The sequence below is a fragment of the Rhinopithecus roxellana genome, chromosome 10 (assembly GCF_007565055.1).
Source record: "Rhinopithecus roxellana isolate Shanxi Qingling chromosome 10, ASM756505v1, whole genome shotgun sequence".
NCBI lineage: Eukaryota > Metazoa > Chordata > Mammalia > Primates > Cercopithecidae > Rhinopithecus > Rhinopithecus roxellana.
Window position 1 is genome coordinate 22,613,874 of NC_044558.1, and position 16,624 is coordinate 22,630,497.

Consider the following 16,624-nt stretch of genomic DNA (forward strand, 5'->3'; position numbering starts at 1 on the left):
GTGAGACCCCATCTCTAAAAAGAAATAACATAATCCTGAGGCAGGAACAAGGTGTTCCTAAAATTTATAGGAAATGCCAAAGATCTAGAATAGCCAAAACAATTTTTTAAAAAGAGCAAAAATGGAAAACTTTCATTTTTCAATTTAAAAACTTACTGTAAACTACAGTCAAGGCAACATGGTACTGGCATAAAAATACACACTTTGGGCTGGGTGCAGCGGCTCACTTTTGTAATCCTAGCACTTTGGGAGGCCAAGGCAGGTGGATCGCTTGAGGCCAGGAGTTCATTTAAGACCAGCCTGGCAACAGCTCTACAGAAAATACAAAAATTGACCGGGCATGGTGGTGCATACCTGTAGTCCCAGCTACTTGGAGGCTGAGGTGGGAAGATGGTCTGAGCCTGGGAGGTGGAGGTTGCAGTGAATTGAGATAGCACAACTGTGCTCCAGCCTGGGAGACAGAGTCAGATCTTGTCTGAAAAAAAAAAAAAAAAAGAATAGATGTATAGATCAGTAGAACAGAACTGATAGTCTGGAAATAAATCCTTATATTCAGTAGATTTTTGACAAAGTTGCCAAGGTAATTTATTAAAGAAAGGATAATACTTTTAACAAATAATGCTGGGACAAGTGAATGTCTGCATGATGAAGTTAGACATTTATTTCACATTATACATAAAAACAAACTTTTTTATTTTTATTTTTTTGAGACAAGGTCTTGTTCTCTTGCCAAGGCTGGAGTATAGTGGTACAGTCGCAGTTCACTGCAGCCTCGATCTCCTAGGCTTAAGGGATCCTCCTGCCTCAGCCTCCTGAGAAACGGGGACTACAGGCTCATGCCACTACACCTGGCTAATTTTTCGTAATTTTTGTAGAGACAGGGTCTCACTATGTTGCCCAGGCTGGTCTCAAACTCCTGGGCTCAAGTGATCCTCCCACCTGAGCCTCCCAAAGTGCTGGAATTACAAGTGTGAGCCACTGTGCCCAGCTTAAAAATAAACAAAAAATAGATCATAGACTTAAGTGTAAGAGCTAAAACAATAAAACTTATAGAAGAAAACATTGGAAAACATCTTTGAGACTTCAGGTTATGCAAATATTTCTTAGATAGAACAAAGGCACAGTCTATAAAAGAAGAAAAAATGAATACATTGGACCTAATCAAAATTCAAAATTTTTGCACTCCAAAATGAAGAACAAATAAAATGAAAAGACAAACAGGAGACTGGGAGAGAATATTTCTAAAACATATATCTAATGAAGAACTTGTATCCAGAATATATATACTCATATACCTCAGTAATGAACAGATAAAAATCCACTTACAAAAATGGGCAAAAGGTTGGGTGCAGTGGTGGCTCACGCCTATAATCCCAGCACTTTGGGAGGCCGAGATGGGCGGATCACCTGACGTCAGGCGTTTGAGACCGGCCTGGCCAACATGGTGAAACCCTGTCTCTACTAAAAATACAAAATTAGCTAGGTGTGGTGGCACACACCTGTAATTCCAGCTATTTGGGAGGCTGAGGCAGGAGAATCACTTGAACCTGGGAGGCGGAGGTTGCAGTGAGCTGAGATGGCACCATTGCACTCCAGACTGCGTGAAAAGAGTGTAACTCTGTCTCAAAAAAAAAAAAAAAAAGGCAAAAAGAGTGAATAAAAATTTTACCAAAAAGAATATGAATGACTACAAAGCACATGGAAAGATGGTCACTAGTCACCATGGAAATGCAAATTAAAACCACAACGAGATACCATGCTACACCTATTAGAATGGTTACACCAAAAAGAAAGCAAATATGGTAAGAATGTGGAGAAATGAGAACCCGCCTGCATGCTCTGGGGAATGTAAATTATCCACTTTGGAAAATAATTTGGTCATTTCCTAAAAAGCTAAACCTACACTTAACTTTATCATCCAGCAATTCTACTCCTAGGTATTTATCCAAGAGAAATGAAAACATATATTCACACAGACTTATATGCAAATATTCATAAGTCTTATTCATAGTATCCAGAAATTGGATATTATGAATACTCAATATTTAAGACATGCAAATACTTAGTGGAATGATTAGACTGTGGATTCCTGGGGTCTCGTGTTCTCAGTCTTGAGGGGTTATGATGGGAAGGTGACCAGAAATTTTCCTTTTAGAAGCAACTTTCTTATTATAAACCATCCTAAATGTCCATCAACAGGTCAATGGAGATACAAAAAATGTGTTATATCCTTACAATGAAGCATTACTCAACAAAAAAGAGAAAAGGAACAAACTGCTGATACATGCTGTGACATGAACAGACCTCAGAATCATTATAGTGAGTGGAAGACACCAGACACAAGCAACCATAAATTGTATGATTCTATTTACATGAAATGCCAGAAAAGGCAAATCTGTAGAGATAGAAGGTAGATTAGTGGTTGCAGGATATGGGATGGGAGATGAGGATTAACAGTGAAAATGAAGGATCTAATTGGGGTGGAAATACTCTAAAACTGCTTTCTGGTGATGGTTACACAACTCGGTAAATTTATAAGAATCTGAATTGTCCACTTGAAATGGGTGAATTATTTGAAATGCAAAATATGTCTCAGTAAAGTGTGTGTGGGGAGAAAGAGGGAGGGAGGGAGGTGGAGACAGACGGGGAGAGAGAGAGAGAGGAGAGAGAGAGAGAAAGAAGGAAGGAAGGAAAGAAAAAGAGAGAAAGAAAAAGGGAAAGAAGGAAGGAAGGAAGGAAAGAAGGAAGGAAGGAAGGAAGGAAGGAAGGAAGGAAGGAAGGAAGGAAGGAAGGAAGGAGAAAAGAAAAGAAAGAAAGAAAAGGTTAACCTCTTTTTGTCTCAGTTTCCTGCCAATAAAATTGGGGAAAATAAGAAGTTATTTACCACAAAGCTGTGCTGGGAAGATTGTGGTGATACTTCAAGAGTGCTGGGCTGGGCACAGTGGCTCACACCTGTAATCCCAGCACTTTGGGAGGCCAAGGCGGGCGGATCATGAGGTCAGGAGATCGAGACCATCCTGGCTAACACGGTGAAACCCCATCTCTACTAAAAATACAAAAAATTAGCCGGGCGTCATGGCAGGCGCCTGTAGTCCCAGCTACTCTGGATGCTGAGGCAGGAGAATGGTGTGAAGCGGGGAGACAGAGCTTGCAGTGAACCAAGATCACGCCACTGCACTCCAGCCTGGGCGACAGAGAGAGACTCGGTCTCAAAAAAAAAAAAAAAAAAAAAAAAAAGTGCTTAACACAGAGCCGGGACCCTAGAAAGAGCTCAAAAGATATTAGCAATATTTAGCCTACCAAGGATTCAGCACGGACTTAGGTGAACTTAATTCAAATCTTGGAGAATCAGGACAGTGGCTTGCAGAGGATATTGACTGGTCTTGTGAAAATGACTCCTGGGGAGCCTGAGAACCTACAGCCTATGATTTATCAGTCGCATGCAGACTGGGGGATTGGAACACAGGAGCCTCAAAGATGAAGAGTTTTTCTCCACCACAGTAGCATTTACAGAGGCGTCATCCTGCTGCCCATAAATGTGGTCACAACGTGCAACGTTTCAGCCCCAGTTCAACAAGTATTTAGGTAACGCCCACTCCCTGCCAGGTCCTGCTGGGGCAGAGGACAGGTGATTTGGAGGCACAGAGGAGGGACATCTCACCGTACCCATGCAGTTTTCTAGAGGATTGATATCTTAGCATGACCTGAGAACCCCTAGAAGTTACCCAGATGAAGGGATGCAAAGATACCCAGGCAGTGGGCATAGCTTAAAGCCCAGAGGCGATAGGGAGCTTGCTGAGTTCGGTGAAATGAGGATGTGGAAAGCAGAGTGACAAGAAGGAAGACTTGGGGTCCCAGGGAAAGGTCTTGGGTGCCATGATAAAGAATTGTATTGTAAATAGTGCTGCAATAACATACGTGTGGATGTGTCTTTATAGTAGAATGATTAGAATACATGGACACAGGGAGGGAAACATCACACACCGGAGCCAGATGAAGGTTGGGGGCAAGGAGAGGGAGAGCGTTAGGACAAATACCTAATGCATGTGGGGCTTAAAACCTAGATGATGGGTTGACAGTTGCAGCAAACCACCATGGCACATGTATATCTATGTAACAAACCTGCACATGACATTCTGCACGTGTATCTGGAACTTAAGGTAAAAAAAAAAAAAAAAAAAAAAAAAAAAAGACCTTCTAGAAGGAGAAAAGGGGAAAAAACAAAAATAATTTTATTTATCCTGAGGACAATGAGGAGTCAGTGGAGAGTTCTAAGCAGGTTCGAGATATCTTCAAGCTCAGAAATCTTCAATTAGATGGTCCCAAATGGCATCTACTATCATACTTTAAGAGAGCCTGCTCTGTTGATTAGGAGCAAATAAATGTCCTCCTGGATGTATGTGGCCTGGGTTTTGCATTTGGGCTACTCAAATGCAAGTTCCTCCTGGGACCACATCCATGCTAGCGGCTGGCTGAAAAATGGCTTCATGGCTCTCATGAGGGGAATAAAAGGCATGGAGTGGTGGCTGTGAGCCTGTCTGCAGGGCCAGACCTCAGAAAAGCAGAGGGCTGTAAATGTTTCATAAACTTCTCTCTGGGTGCTTGCTCTGGCTGAGAGCCCATTCATAAGCCGAGGCGGCTGAGGGGCAGGTATTGTGCCGGTTACTATAGCATCACCTTGGAAAGGCTCACTTGGTGAGAGCCGCAGCCTAGCTGGGGTGGGGCAGGAGGGGGACGCGGCTGGCTGCAGGGGCTGGAGCTAGGCCACGGATGCTGCTGCTGGTCTCAGGACTTCTGGTGGTCCGGAGTTCATGTTAGCGTCCCCAGCTGCAGCCCAGGGACAGAGAGAGGCTGCGCTCAGTCTGAGAGTGGCTGCCTGAGACAGCGGCCACAGGCTGCTGCAGAGCGTGCAGCTTTTGCAAGGGGCTGAATTCCCAGCCAGACATCCCTTGGCCTCTTTTTTGGAGGGGTGGGGAGCAGAGAGAGGAGGGAGTTGTCTTGTCTTGGAAGATCCGGGCTGGGTTTCATCTCCTTTTTGATTTTGAGTAGTTCCCTCCATGAGAACTGACTTCCAGGTGTTCACCAAGGGAAACAAGGTGGTCCTCACACTGGAAATGAGAAAGGATGACAGTTTTTGAGACTGACTGTTAACGGCTCAGAGGTACCCTTCATTCAAAATGCCTTTTAAAGCATTTGATACCTTCAAAGAAAAAATTCTGAAACCTGGGAAGGAAGGAGTGAAGAACGCCGTGGGAGATTCTTTGGGAATTTTACAAAGGTAAAGTTTGAATGCGAACTTTAGTTCCTTTCTGAGTAGCTTCGTATTGCCAATATGTGAGAGACTTGGTATCACATTTTTAAAACCACACTTTAATGTGGAGAGGATGGGTCAGATTAGATCCTTCTGGAGCCCCTTCTAGCTCCAGTAGTCTATGCCTGGAGGAAAAACAGACGCATCAAAAGTATTGGGTTGTATTAGGAAAATATCGAGACAAGTATTCTGTTTATATAGCTGGATTAGCACTTTCTGGAGATGATGATATTGCATATGGTATGTTTGGCATTGAATTAGAAAATATTTAGGGAGATAATATTTTATGTTAATTCATTAGTAATGACAAATATAGTTATGCCTTGAACTGAAATAATTTTTATGAGTTTTTCACTGAATCTTTCCACTATAAATGAAAATTAAATATTTGTAATTTTTAGCTTATTTAATAAAATATGTAAAGTGGTTCCTGATTGTATAGTTTGCAAAGAGAAGGATAGTTACACATTAGTTTGAAGGAGGTAACTTAAAAAATTTCTTTAAAGCAGAAAATCTCACATAATTGCAGTGGGAAAATGTTAAGTACTATCATTGAATTGAATGAGATTTTAGTCCAAACCAAAAAGTAAATATTTTTTAAAGTAAAATATATTAGTGGAAGGAGAGTTTGCCATAAAAGAATGAATTAATGTGACATTTTAATTTATGAATTTGTATAGACATAGTAAATGCCTTCTCAAATTATATAAATGATTTCATAAGTGGTCCTCATGTGCAAGGTACAATGACTGCTTTATCTCTCTGATATAGATAAATGTGAAAAATACCTTTGATAAGCTTTTCATTTGCTTGGATGATTATTTCTAATCCTGGTGAGTGAAAATGCCATCTGGTGTGTCCTTTAACTTTTCTGTTATCTCTTACATTTAAAAACTTTTTCATTTAAAGGACTATTTCCAGGCAATCTGAGATTCATCCCATTTCTTGTGTTTTAAGACACATATGCTACTGTCAGTGTTAAATTTTCCATTGTATCACTGCTAATAAACTTTCCTAATTAAAAAAAGGGTTGGACACCTTATTATTTTAGTAATTAAAGACAAAAAGGCTTCAATCAGACCTACACTGAATTAGCATGTCTAGATGAAAACCTAGCTCAGTGACAGCAGCAGAAACCAGCCAAATATAGAAAAAATTACAATAACATTTTTTTCAGAGTGTTTTATCCTTCCATTGAGCACTCCCCAGGTAACATCTTATTGTGATGGCGTTCATTTGATTAGAAATGCAAAAATAATTTTTGCATAATACGCACAATAGCTTAATTGGCTTATTCAAGTGATGACAAAGGAATCTGGCAAAGTCAAGAATGAAAACCATAGGCCGGGCGCAGTGGCTCACGCCTGTAATCCCAGCACTTTGGGAGGCGGAGGTGGGAGGACTGCTTGAGGCCAGAAGTTCGAGACTAGCTTGGGGAACATAGAGAGACCATGCCTCTACAGAAATATAAAAAATTAGCCAGCATGATGGCGCATGCCTGTCATCTTAGCTTCCCAAGAAGTGGAAGCATTGCTTGAGCCCAGACATTCAAGGTTGCAGCAAGCCAAGATCGTGCCTCTGTACTCCAGCCAGGGTGACAGAGTCAGACTCTGTATCAACAAAACAAAATAAAACAAACAAACAAAAAAAAACAAAATAAAAAAACCCATGACGTTGGGCCATACTCACTATTATAAACAGCAAACTCTGCCTTAGTTTATAAAATACTTGATATAAAAAAAACTTAGGAATTTTCTTTTCAAACTTAAGTTTGCTTTTTTTGAAATTTAATTGCTTTTTTCAATAGGAATTATTGATCTAAGAGCCAGTTTTGCTATGTTGGATTGGAGGAGCCACATGGAGATCTTTTTGTTTACCAAATTGGTTTGCTTAGGGATATAACAAAATTGGTGATTTTCCAAATTGTGTGACCTCAACCAGAAATTGGGCTATGTGTCTAGGACTGTTTGAACAGTTTCCTGAGAACAATAGAAAAACAGCTAGCACAGTGCTAGGGACAGAGAATGCACTAAACAAATGCTAGATATTGTCACGGTTGTCCTAATTGTAGAATGGCTTTAGAAAAAAAAAAGCCAAGGTCAAATCCCTGTTTTCAGTGATCTAGAGAGAGAAATTATTGTCAGAAGAGGTGAAAACAGACATTCCTTGGGCGGTGATTCAAGTTGATCCTCAATTCTAGTGAGGAATTATCAAGGCCAGCTCTGCCACATGTTTGGCATTAAGCACAGGTGTATAAGGTAATTGTATGTAAATGACCCTGCCCAGAGCCTGGCATATACTGGGCATTTCCCTCTCATTTCATTGCTTTTCACGTAAAACCAGTTGACAGAATCCGATGTAAAAAAATCACAAAGAACTGTTTCCTGTTTTGTAGGAGAATTTGGAAGCTAGAAGCCCCTACATTCTAACTTAGAAGGCAAGTGTAAATCACAGCTGTCTAATAATGTTTGAGGCTGAGGTCATCATCTAAATGGAATTCTTAAGATGCTTTTTAATCACAGTATTCCTCACGGTCAAGGGAGTGGCAATTGCACAGGGAAGCATTTGAGAGTTCGCACACAGGGTTGATTACAGTCAGGCATGATTAGCCTTCCTGGAAAACAGTCATTGATAAGAAGCAGCTGAGCAATTAATCAGCTAAAGGTAAAATAATATATTAGAAGTGTAGGAAGAAAGAAGATGCACTCATTTGTAGTTTAGTATTGAATTATATAGATGACATAGAAAGCATTAAACTTGGAAATTAATGTCTAGAAATTGACATGCAGATTTGTTCAATTTAAATTACAATTTATGTATCTTTTAATTGTTCATGTCTAAAAATAATAGTGACAAACAAAACAGTATCTTTCAGACACAGTAAACTCATTTAATTCTATTAAAAACCCCATAGAGAGGGGATTACTATAATTACAACTTTTCTTTTCTTTTGAGATAGGGTCTCGCTCTGTTGCCTAGGCTGGAGTGCAACGATGTGATCATAGCTCACTGCAGCCTCAAACTCCTGGCCTCAAGCCATCCTGCCTCCTTGGCCTCCCAAAGTGCTAGGATTACAGGCATGAGCCACAGCATCTAGCAACAATTTTACAGATGAGAAAACTGAGGCACAGAGAGGTTAAGTAGCTTGCCCAAGGTCACACAGCTTGTAAATGGCAGAGCTGGGTTTCAAACCAGATGTTCTGTGCCCATCATTCTTAATCACTATATTATGTTACCTCTCTAATCAAGTGTCTTTCCTCTTCCTACTCACTGTCTTGATATTGGGCCGCTTATTTAGAGAGGTATACTTGGACTACAGTGTAGCCAGCAACTTCTGGACCTGCTGGCAAGTATGGGCTATTCTCCTAACTGGTTGTACCTTTATTTGAAGGCTTTCTCCAAGGGAGGCTTAAGGGGAGTCTGGTCTCTTTACAAGTATGTCTCTCTTCCCTTTAAATGAAACTAGTCCCTGCATCGTGTCTGTCCTTAGCATTCAGGAGTGTGCCAGATATGCACTTCCTGCTCCATCAACAAAGGCGAGTGTGTTAAAGCTTGCTCTGAGATCAGGCGATCCTGGGTTCCAATTGCTGCAGCATCCCTTACTTCCCTGCCTGCATGACCTCAGGTAACTTGGCTGCAATGGGGTGACTCTAGGAAACCAAGTCAGATTACGTCTCACCCCTGCTCAAAGCTACCTCACTCAGAGTTAAAGCCAGTGCCCCTTCAATGGCCTTCAAGGTCCTCTGTGATCTAGGACTTTTGGATGGCTCTCTGAGTTCATCTGTGACATTTACCTACCTCACTCTACTCTGGATTCATGGGCCTCCTGGCTCTTATTAGAACTCCCCAGATCCACTCCTGTCCTAGCTTTCGCCCTGTTTCTTTTGCTTAAATGCTTTCCTCCCAGATAGCCTAATGGCTCATTCCCTCGCTTTCTTCAAGTCTCTGCTCAAAGATCCCCACTTTCCTGGCCATTCTATTTAAACATGGAGCTCACCTGCCCTCCCCCTCCTGCCCTCTTCTCTTTCCCTCTTTCCTGCTTTACTTCACCTCTGTCTTAGGTAGCTTCCCTAAAAAGCACAGCCTGAGACAGGGATTTGGGTAAGCCTATAATGTGATTTAATGAGCTTTTCCTGAAAAACCTGGGAGGGAGTAAAACAAGAAAGGAAAGGAGAGGCTGGGTGAGGTGGCTCACGCCTATAATCCTAGCATTTTGGGAGTCCAAGGCAGGCAGATTGCCTGAGTTCAGGAGTTTGAGACCAACCTGGGCAATACAGTGAAGCCCCGTCTCTACTAAAAGACAAAAAATTAGCCAGGTATGGTGGCATATGCCTATAGTCCTAGCTACTGAGGAGGTTGAGGCAGGAGAATTGCTTGAATCCGGGAGGCGGAGGTTGCAGTGAGCCGAGATCACACCACCGCACTCCAGCCTCGATGACAGAGGGAGACTCCGTCTCCGAAAAAAAAAAAAAAAAAAAAAAGGAAAGGAGAAAGAGCCAAGCAAGGATGCACGCTCACAATGCCCGGGGCCAGATCCACAGGGGAAGGCTCTGGAGCATAAGCCATGTGCTGGTCCTTCCTTTGGGGCAAGTGGGGCAGCTTTTATATCTCTGCCTCAGTCAGTCATCAGCTCTGGGTTGATGGGGGTGGGTGAGGGGTTTATTTGGAGGCCACTGAGCAGTGGGAAGTTCTCTAGGGTACCTCATGCCCAGACTAGAAGCCCAGGCAAGGAGTCACCATGGTGGCAAGGGTCATGGGTCCTGATCCTCAGGAGGAATCAGAACTGTCACCTCATCATGGGAGCAGGAAGAAATGTGTTTGGCACCTGGGTGGCCCACTCGGACATCTCCTGATACTGCCTGGGCTAGTTTTATTACTTTTTTAATTTTAATTTTTAAAATAATAGAGATGGGGGTCTCACCATGTTGATTAGGCTGGTCTTAAACTCCTGGGCTCAGGAGATCTTCCTGCCTTGGCCACCCAAAGTGCTAGAATTACAGACACGAGCCACTGCACCCCGCCTAGTTTTAACTGCAAATGGGAAAATACAGCAACCATGACCCGCTAGCAGCTCTGGAAGTAGAATTGTGCTTGCCCATCAAGGGGAACTGGGGAGTGCGCTATGGTGTCTATGACAGCCCGCCCACTGCACCGCTCAGATCAACTTGCTTCTCACATGAAGTTCATGCCATCCAGGTACAGCTTCTCCGATACTCTATGGTTGTAATTGCCGAGGAGCCTTCCAAAGAAGGGTTATTAAGACGGAGTCCAGGTCCCACTGTGGTGACTGGTCCCTCCTCTTCACCCCTTTTGATTCCCCTCACTTTTTTTTTTTTTTTTTTTTTTTTTTTTTTTTTTTTGAGGCGGAGTCTCGCTCTGTCGCCCAGGCTGGAGTGCAGTGGCGCGATCTCGGCTCACTGCAAGCTCCGCCTCCCGAGTTCACGCCATTCTCCTGCCTCAGCCTCCCGAGTAGCTGGGACTACAGGCGCCCGCCACCGCGCCCGGCTAATTTTTTGTATTTTTAGTAGAGACGGGGTTTCACCATGGTCTCGATCTCCTGACCTTGTGATCCGCCCGCCTCGGCCTCCCAAAGTGCTGGGATTACAGGCGTGAGCCACCGCGCCCGGCGAATTCCCCTCACTTCTGTTGGTTTGCCTGATGGGTTGTCCCAGATCTTCATCCCTGAGAAGTCTAAATCCTTGGTTAACATAAACTCACCAGGTCATGGTTGCTGTATTTGCCCACTGAGAGTTAAAAACTAGCCAAGGGAGTATCAGGGGATGTCCCAGCGGATCATCTGGGTGCCAAACATATTTCTTCCTGCTCCCATGATGAAGCGACAGTTCTGGTTCCTCCCGAAGATCAGGATCCATGACCCTTACCACTGTAATGACTTCTTGCCATGTCTTCCGGTCTTGGCAAGAGGACCCCAAAGTGGCTGAGCAGCTGTCATAACCATATGTTGACTGAGATTTCCAATGTGTTCCTAAATGGAAGAATTCTTCCTTGTGAATCAGGATTTCTAGACCCTCAGAGCCTAAGTTGAAGAGATGAGACATTTCTCAAGTGGGTTACTGGGAATGATGGTGAGTGGGGCCACTCCTTCTCTCATGCCTTGTTTCTTTGACCTGTGTGTTCTGCCCATTGGGCACACAGCACCATATCATAACTGTTGGGTTTTTTGTTCGTTTGTTTGAGATGGAGTCCCGCTCTGTTGCCCAGACTGGATGCAGCGGCTTGATCTCGGCTCGCTGCAACCTCTACCTACTGGGTTCAAACAATTCTCCTGCCTCAGCCTCCTGAGTAGCTGGGATTACAGGCACCCACCACTGTGCCCGGCTAATTTTGTATTTTTAGTAGAGATGGGGTTTCAGCATGTTGGTCAGGCTGGTCTCAAACACCTGACCTCAAGTGATCTGCCTGCCTCAGCTTCCCAAAATGCTGGGATTACAGGTGCATAACTGTTGGTTCATGGAATATACTGCATCCTGGAGTATAGCACCTTACCCTCCCAGGGCTTCATCTCCAAGCTGATGTCGCAGCTGCATCTTTGAGAAACTTCTTCAGAGGCCAGGTGCTGTGGCTCACGCCGGTAATCCCAGCACTTTGGGAGGCCAACACAGGTGGATTATTTGAGGTCAGGAGTTGTAGACCAGCCTGTCCAACATGGTGAAACATGTATGTGTATGTATATGTGTGTGTGTGTGTTTGAGATGGAGTCTCACTCTGTCGCCCAGGCTGGAGTGCAGTGGCTTGATCTCCGCTCACTGCAAGCTCCGTCTCCCGTTCACGCCATTCTTCTGCCTCAGCCTGCCGAGTAGCTGGGACTACAGGCGCCCGTCACCACCCCCAGCTAATTTTTTGTATTTTTAGTAGAGATGGGGTTTCACCGTGTTAGCCAGGATGGTCTCTATCTCCTGACCTCATGATCTGCCCTCCTCGGCCTCCGAAAGTGCTGGGATTACAGGCGTGAGCCACCGCGCCCGTAATACAAAATTTACTAAAATACAAAAATTAGCCAGCGTGGTGGTGGGTACCTGTAATCCCAGCTACTCAGGAGGCTGAGGCAGGAGAATTGCTTGCTTGAACCTGGGAGGCAGAGGTTGCAGCAAGCTGAGATACAGCCACTGCACTCCAGCCTGGGTGACAGAGCAACACTCCATCTCAAAAAAAAAAAAAAAAAAGCAAAAAAAGCTTCTTCAGCTCAGCTCTGGCAGGCTGTCAGCTTCTGGGTGGTGTGGTATATGGTGAGGCTTAGGGATCCCATTGTCATGTGCCCACTGCTATGCCATCTTTGCCATACATTGGGTGTCTTGGTCTGAGAAGATGTGATGTGAGATCCCATGTTGAGAAATCAGACACTGAATCCTCAGATAGTGATGCTGGCTGAGACTTGTAGTCTGAACAGGCAAACTCATACATGGAGTATTTCAACCCCAGTCAGGATGAATTTCTACCCTTTCCAGGATGGAAGGGGTCTGTTATAAACAACTTGTGACCAAGAAACTTGTTTGTCCCCTCAGGAATTGTGCCATCTCAGGGGCTCAGCATTGGTCTTGTTGCTGACAGCAGCAGGAGCTAGCTCAGTCCTGGTGAGTGGAAGCCCCGACACAGCCTCCATCCCTGCTGCCATGGTTACTCAGTTCACAAGTGCACTGCTCTAGCACTGGGTGGCTGAGGATGGAAGCTGGCTGACATCAACTGGCCAAGTCAGCCTGCCTGTCGTCTGTTTTATGCCTCTTCCAAGTGGCATGTGATAATGTGCAATCAGGAGAGCTCATACGAGGCATCCACTCTTATAGACTGATCCACATCCCTTCCCCAGATCTTCTTCCAAGTCCTCCAATATTGCTTTTTCTCCCGACCTCCAGTGAAGTCATTCTCCACTGCCTTTGAGTCCATGCATATCCCTACCTTTGAATGTTTCTCTTTTCATACAAAATGTGTGGCCAGGAGACTGCTCAAAACTCTGCCTATTGGGAGGCTTTCCCCCTCACTGTCCTTCAGGGCCATCCCTGGGGGAGCTGGAGTATAGCAGCAGTCCGTTTGCAACACGCTGTAACATACCAAATTGACCAGCTCTGGACCAAACTCAGTTTTTTTCCTCCTGTAATTTGTTCACGGGTGTGAGCTCATGGGGAGGCATTGGTACAGCAGATATGGGTCATGTGGAAACCTGGCCCCTCTCACATGGGCTTACTTGTGCCCTGTGGCCCTGCTGGTGTTAGATTCCAGATGGATCACTTCCATCTCATGATGAACAGTTGGACGTCGCAGATCTGATAGTACCTAGCTCATGACAGGTCGTTTTGGCTGCATGGCCTCCTCATATTGCATGGTCAGATGCTGTGTCTCCACCAGGACTCAGTAACATGCCATGACTTGTTTTCTATCTGTTGTATATTTCTCTACTATAGATGATATGGCTTTGTCCCAGAATCCTAAGGCTTTGTGCTATATTTCTCCATTGAGTTTTGACAGAAACCTCATATAGTGTCTTTTCCTATTCAGATGACTTTAGTGCCAAGGGTATGCTGGAGAATACAGCCCTAGTGGCAAGATCACTCTTATTGCAGCCTGGACTTGCTACAGAACATTTTCTTGTTTTTGGGTTTCATTAAAAACCAGCAGTTTTTTTATGTCATGGAATAAGTGGGTTAGAACAATATTCCCAAGTGCTGAATACACTCCCTCAAAAACCCAAAGAGGTCTGCCAACCATTGTGCTTCTTCCTTAGTGGCAGGAAGTTCAAAGCACAATAACTTTTCCTTCACTTTGAAGGGAATGTTCTGGAATGTCTTGAACACTAGACACCTGTGAACTTCACCCATGTGATGGACCTGTGATCTTTGTAGCAATCTTTTCCCACCCTTTGAAGCACACATGTCTTACTGAGGCATCCAGAGTACTTGCCAGTTCTTGCTCCTGAGGTCTAAAAACATAATGTTATCTATTGGTCATAATAGATCAATGTGATGTTCTGCAGCTGGTCCAGAAGGTCTCTCTGACTATATTATGAGAGAGAACAATCCACGGATATATGCTGTCGTTCATCTTATGTCATTGTGAACTTCTTAGCCTCCTTTCTAGATCAAGACAGGCAAGCTATGTACATGAGTTAAGAGTGTGGTAGTTCCCTGTCATCCACCATGATCCCTTCTTTTTTTTTTTTTTCAGGGGCCTAGGCTGATGAATTACATTGGGATCTAATGGGGGCTACCACCTCTGCATCCTTTAAATCTCTGAAGGTGCAATAATCTCTGTCATTCTGCATAATATAATACTGTTTTTGATTTATCTTCTTACCCAGGGATGACAGTTTTAAGGATTTCCATTTGACTTTTTTTCTATTACAATAGCTTTTATTCTACAAGTCAAGGAACCACTGAAAGGGTTTTCCAAATGCTAGGTGTCTGTCTTCCAATTATACATGTGGGAATCATACATGGGGAAATGACCACTGGGTGGGTCCAGGGACATGAACTCACTATGAGACGAACCTGTGCCAGGACTCCACTTATTACTTGACCCTCATAAGCCTCATTCTAACGGAGGCAGGATAGTGCTATAAATCCTTGAGTATCAACATCAGCTTGCCCCTTTACTCAAAAGTCTGCAAAAGATCGAGGTGTTTCTCTTTCTTCTGTGTATGTTTACCCAAATTAATGGTGGTAGACTCCTTCGGGGAAGGACTGTGGGCATCACGACTGCATTTTCTTCTGCGGTGTTGCAGATTCCTTAGTCATGGAACCTTCAGTCTTCTCCTTCAGTCTTCAGCAAGAGAATGTGACTTTCCATTGGGGTGACCAGCCTCAGCCCACTGCTCATTCATCAGCTCTTGATCTTTTCTGGTTTTATGTATATGAAACAATACCCTTATTGGCTGCCCATTTTTTTTGCTCCTTGGAGCACCATGTTCTGTGAGTCATCTCTGAGATTCCTATGGGCTGATTCCCTAACTGTCATTCTGAATTTCCTGCCCTTACTTATGATGGTTAAGTGCTGCCAGTCATCCCAGTTGCCACTGGTTCTTGAGCAGCACCTCCTATGGTAAGCCTCAGCCAGCAGAGGACAGCAGCTTCTGAGCATCTCAGTGTGCTGGTGGCCCCATCACCACTGCATTCCTTATTGTCTTAGGAGCAGGAGTATTCCTCAGGCCTTCCGAGGAATATAGTTCGTTTGTGGGTTTTCTGGTCTTACATAGAGAATCCATTCCTGCATAGTCATTTATTTGAGCCTTTTGATCTTTCTTTATAATCTGCTATAACAGTTCCCAACATTTCTCATTAAAAAAAAAATAAGTTAAAGAGAGATCTTTTAATTGATCAAGAGTGTGATCAACATTAAAGATAGAACAATTACAGAATTCTTATATTCCAAATAACAGAGATCAAAACTTTACTTAAAGGAATAGAACATAGCCAGTTTAATTATCAGCAATTCGTCACTATGACTGGTTCAAATTCAGCAATTTTTCTACCAGGCGTTAAAAAATGAAATAGGCTTGTAAATTAAATTTATATAACAATGAAGGAAAAGAGAGGATGTAGACCTGGACCAACCCAAGTCAGGACACTCTTGTGGCCTTGGGCGTTCTCTCCTGGAATGGATAATTTTTTATTCATTCATTTATTTATTTTTTTGAAACAGGGTCTCACTCTGTCACCTAGGCTGGAGTGCAGTGGCACAATCATACCTCACTGCAGCCTCCACCTCCCAGGCTCAAGCGATCCTCCCACCTCAGCCTCCTGAGTAGCTGAGACTACAGTTGCGAGCCACCATGCTTGGCTAATTTTTAAAATATTTTGTAGAGACGAAGGTCTCGCTATGTTGCCTAGAATAGTCTCGAACTCCTGGGCTCAAGCCATCCTCCCAACCTCAGCCTGCCAAATTGCTGGGATTACAGGCGTGAACCACTGTGCCCAGGTTTCAAGTTATTTTTTTTTAAAGTCATGGTGGTCATATCCTATATCTCTGTGTACAATGTAATAATGACTAGAAATTAGTACAGAATTACATTTTAAAATCACCAGCCTCCTCTGGACATCTCTATTTTGTTTAAGTTTCCAAGAACTGTATTAGCAGTTTATCAGGAACATTTCTCTTAAGGCCTTTGCCAGGATGTTAGACCCTGTGTCATGGAACCATCCCCCCTTTATTAGTTTCCTAGGGCTGCTGTAACAAAATACCACAAACCAGGTGGCTTAAAACAACAGAAACTTATTCTCTTACAATTCTGGAGTCCAGAAGTCCAAACACAAGGTGTTGGCAGGGTCAAGTTCCCCCTGAAGGCTCTGAAGGAGGCCTCATGCT

General features: G+C 43.6%; 1 protein-coding gene across 2 annotated transcripts in view; it reads left to right on the top strand.

Moving 5' to 3' along the window:
• The first annotated feature begins 4,859 nt into the window (after positions 1 to 4,859).
• The window catches only part of SLC17A8 (solute carrier family 17 member 8), a 66,420-nt gene continuing 54,655 nt past the window's right edge, over positions 4,860 to 16,624 (top strand). For both annotated transcript variants that reach the window (XM_010383571.2, XM_010383572.2), the window contains exon 1: positions 4,860 to 5,278. In XM_010383571.2, the coding sequence (XP_010381873.2) occupies positions 5,178 to 5,278 (101 nt within the window). In that variant the 5' untranslated portion in view covers positions 4,860 to 5,177. The remainder of the gene's footprint in view (positions 5,279 to 16,624) is intronic.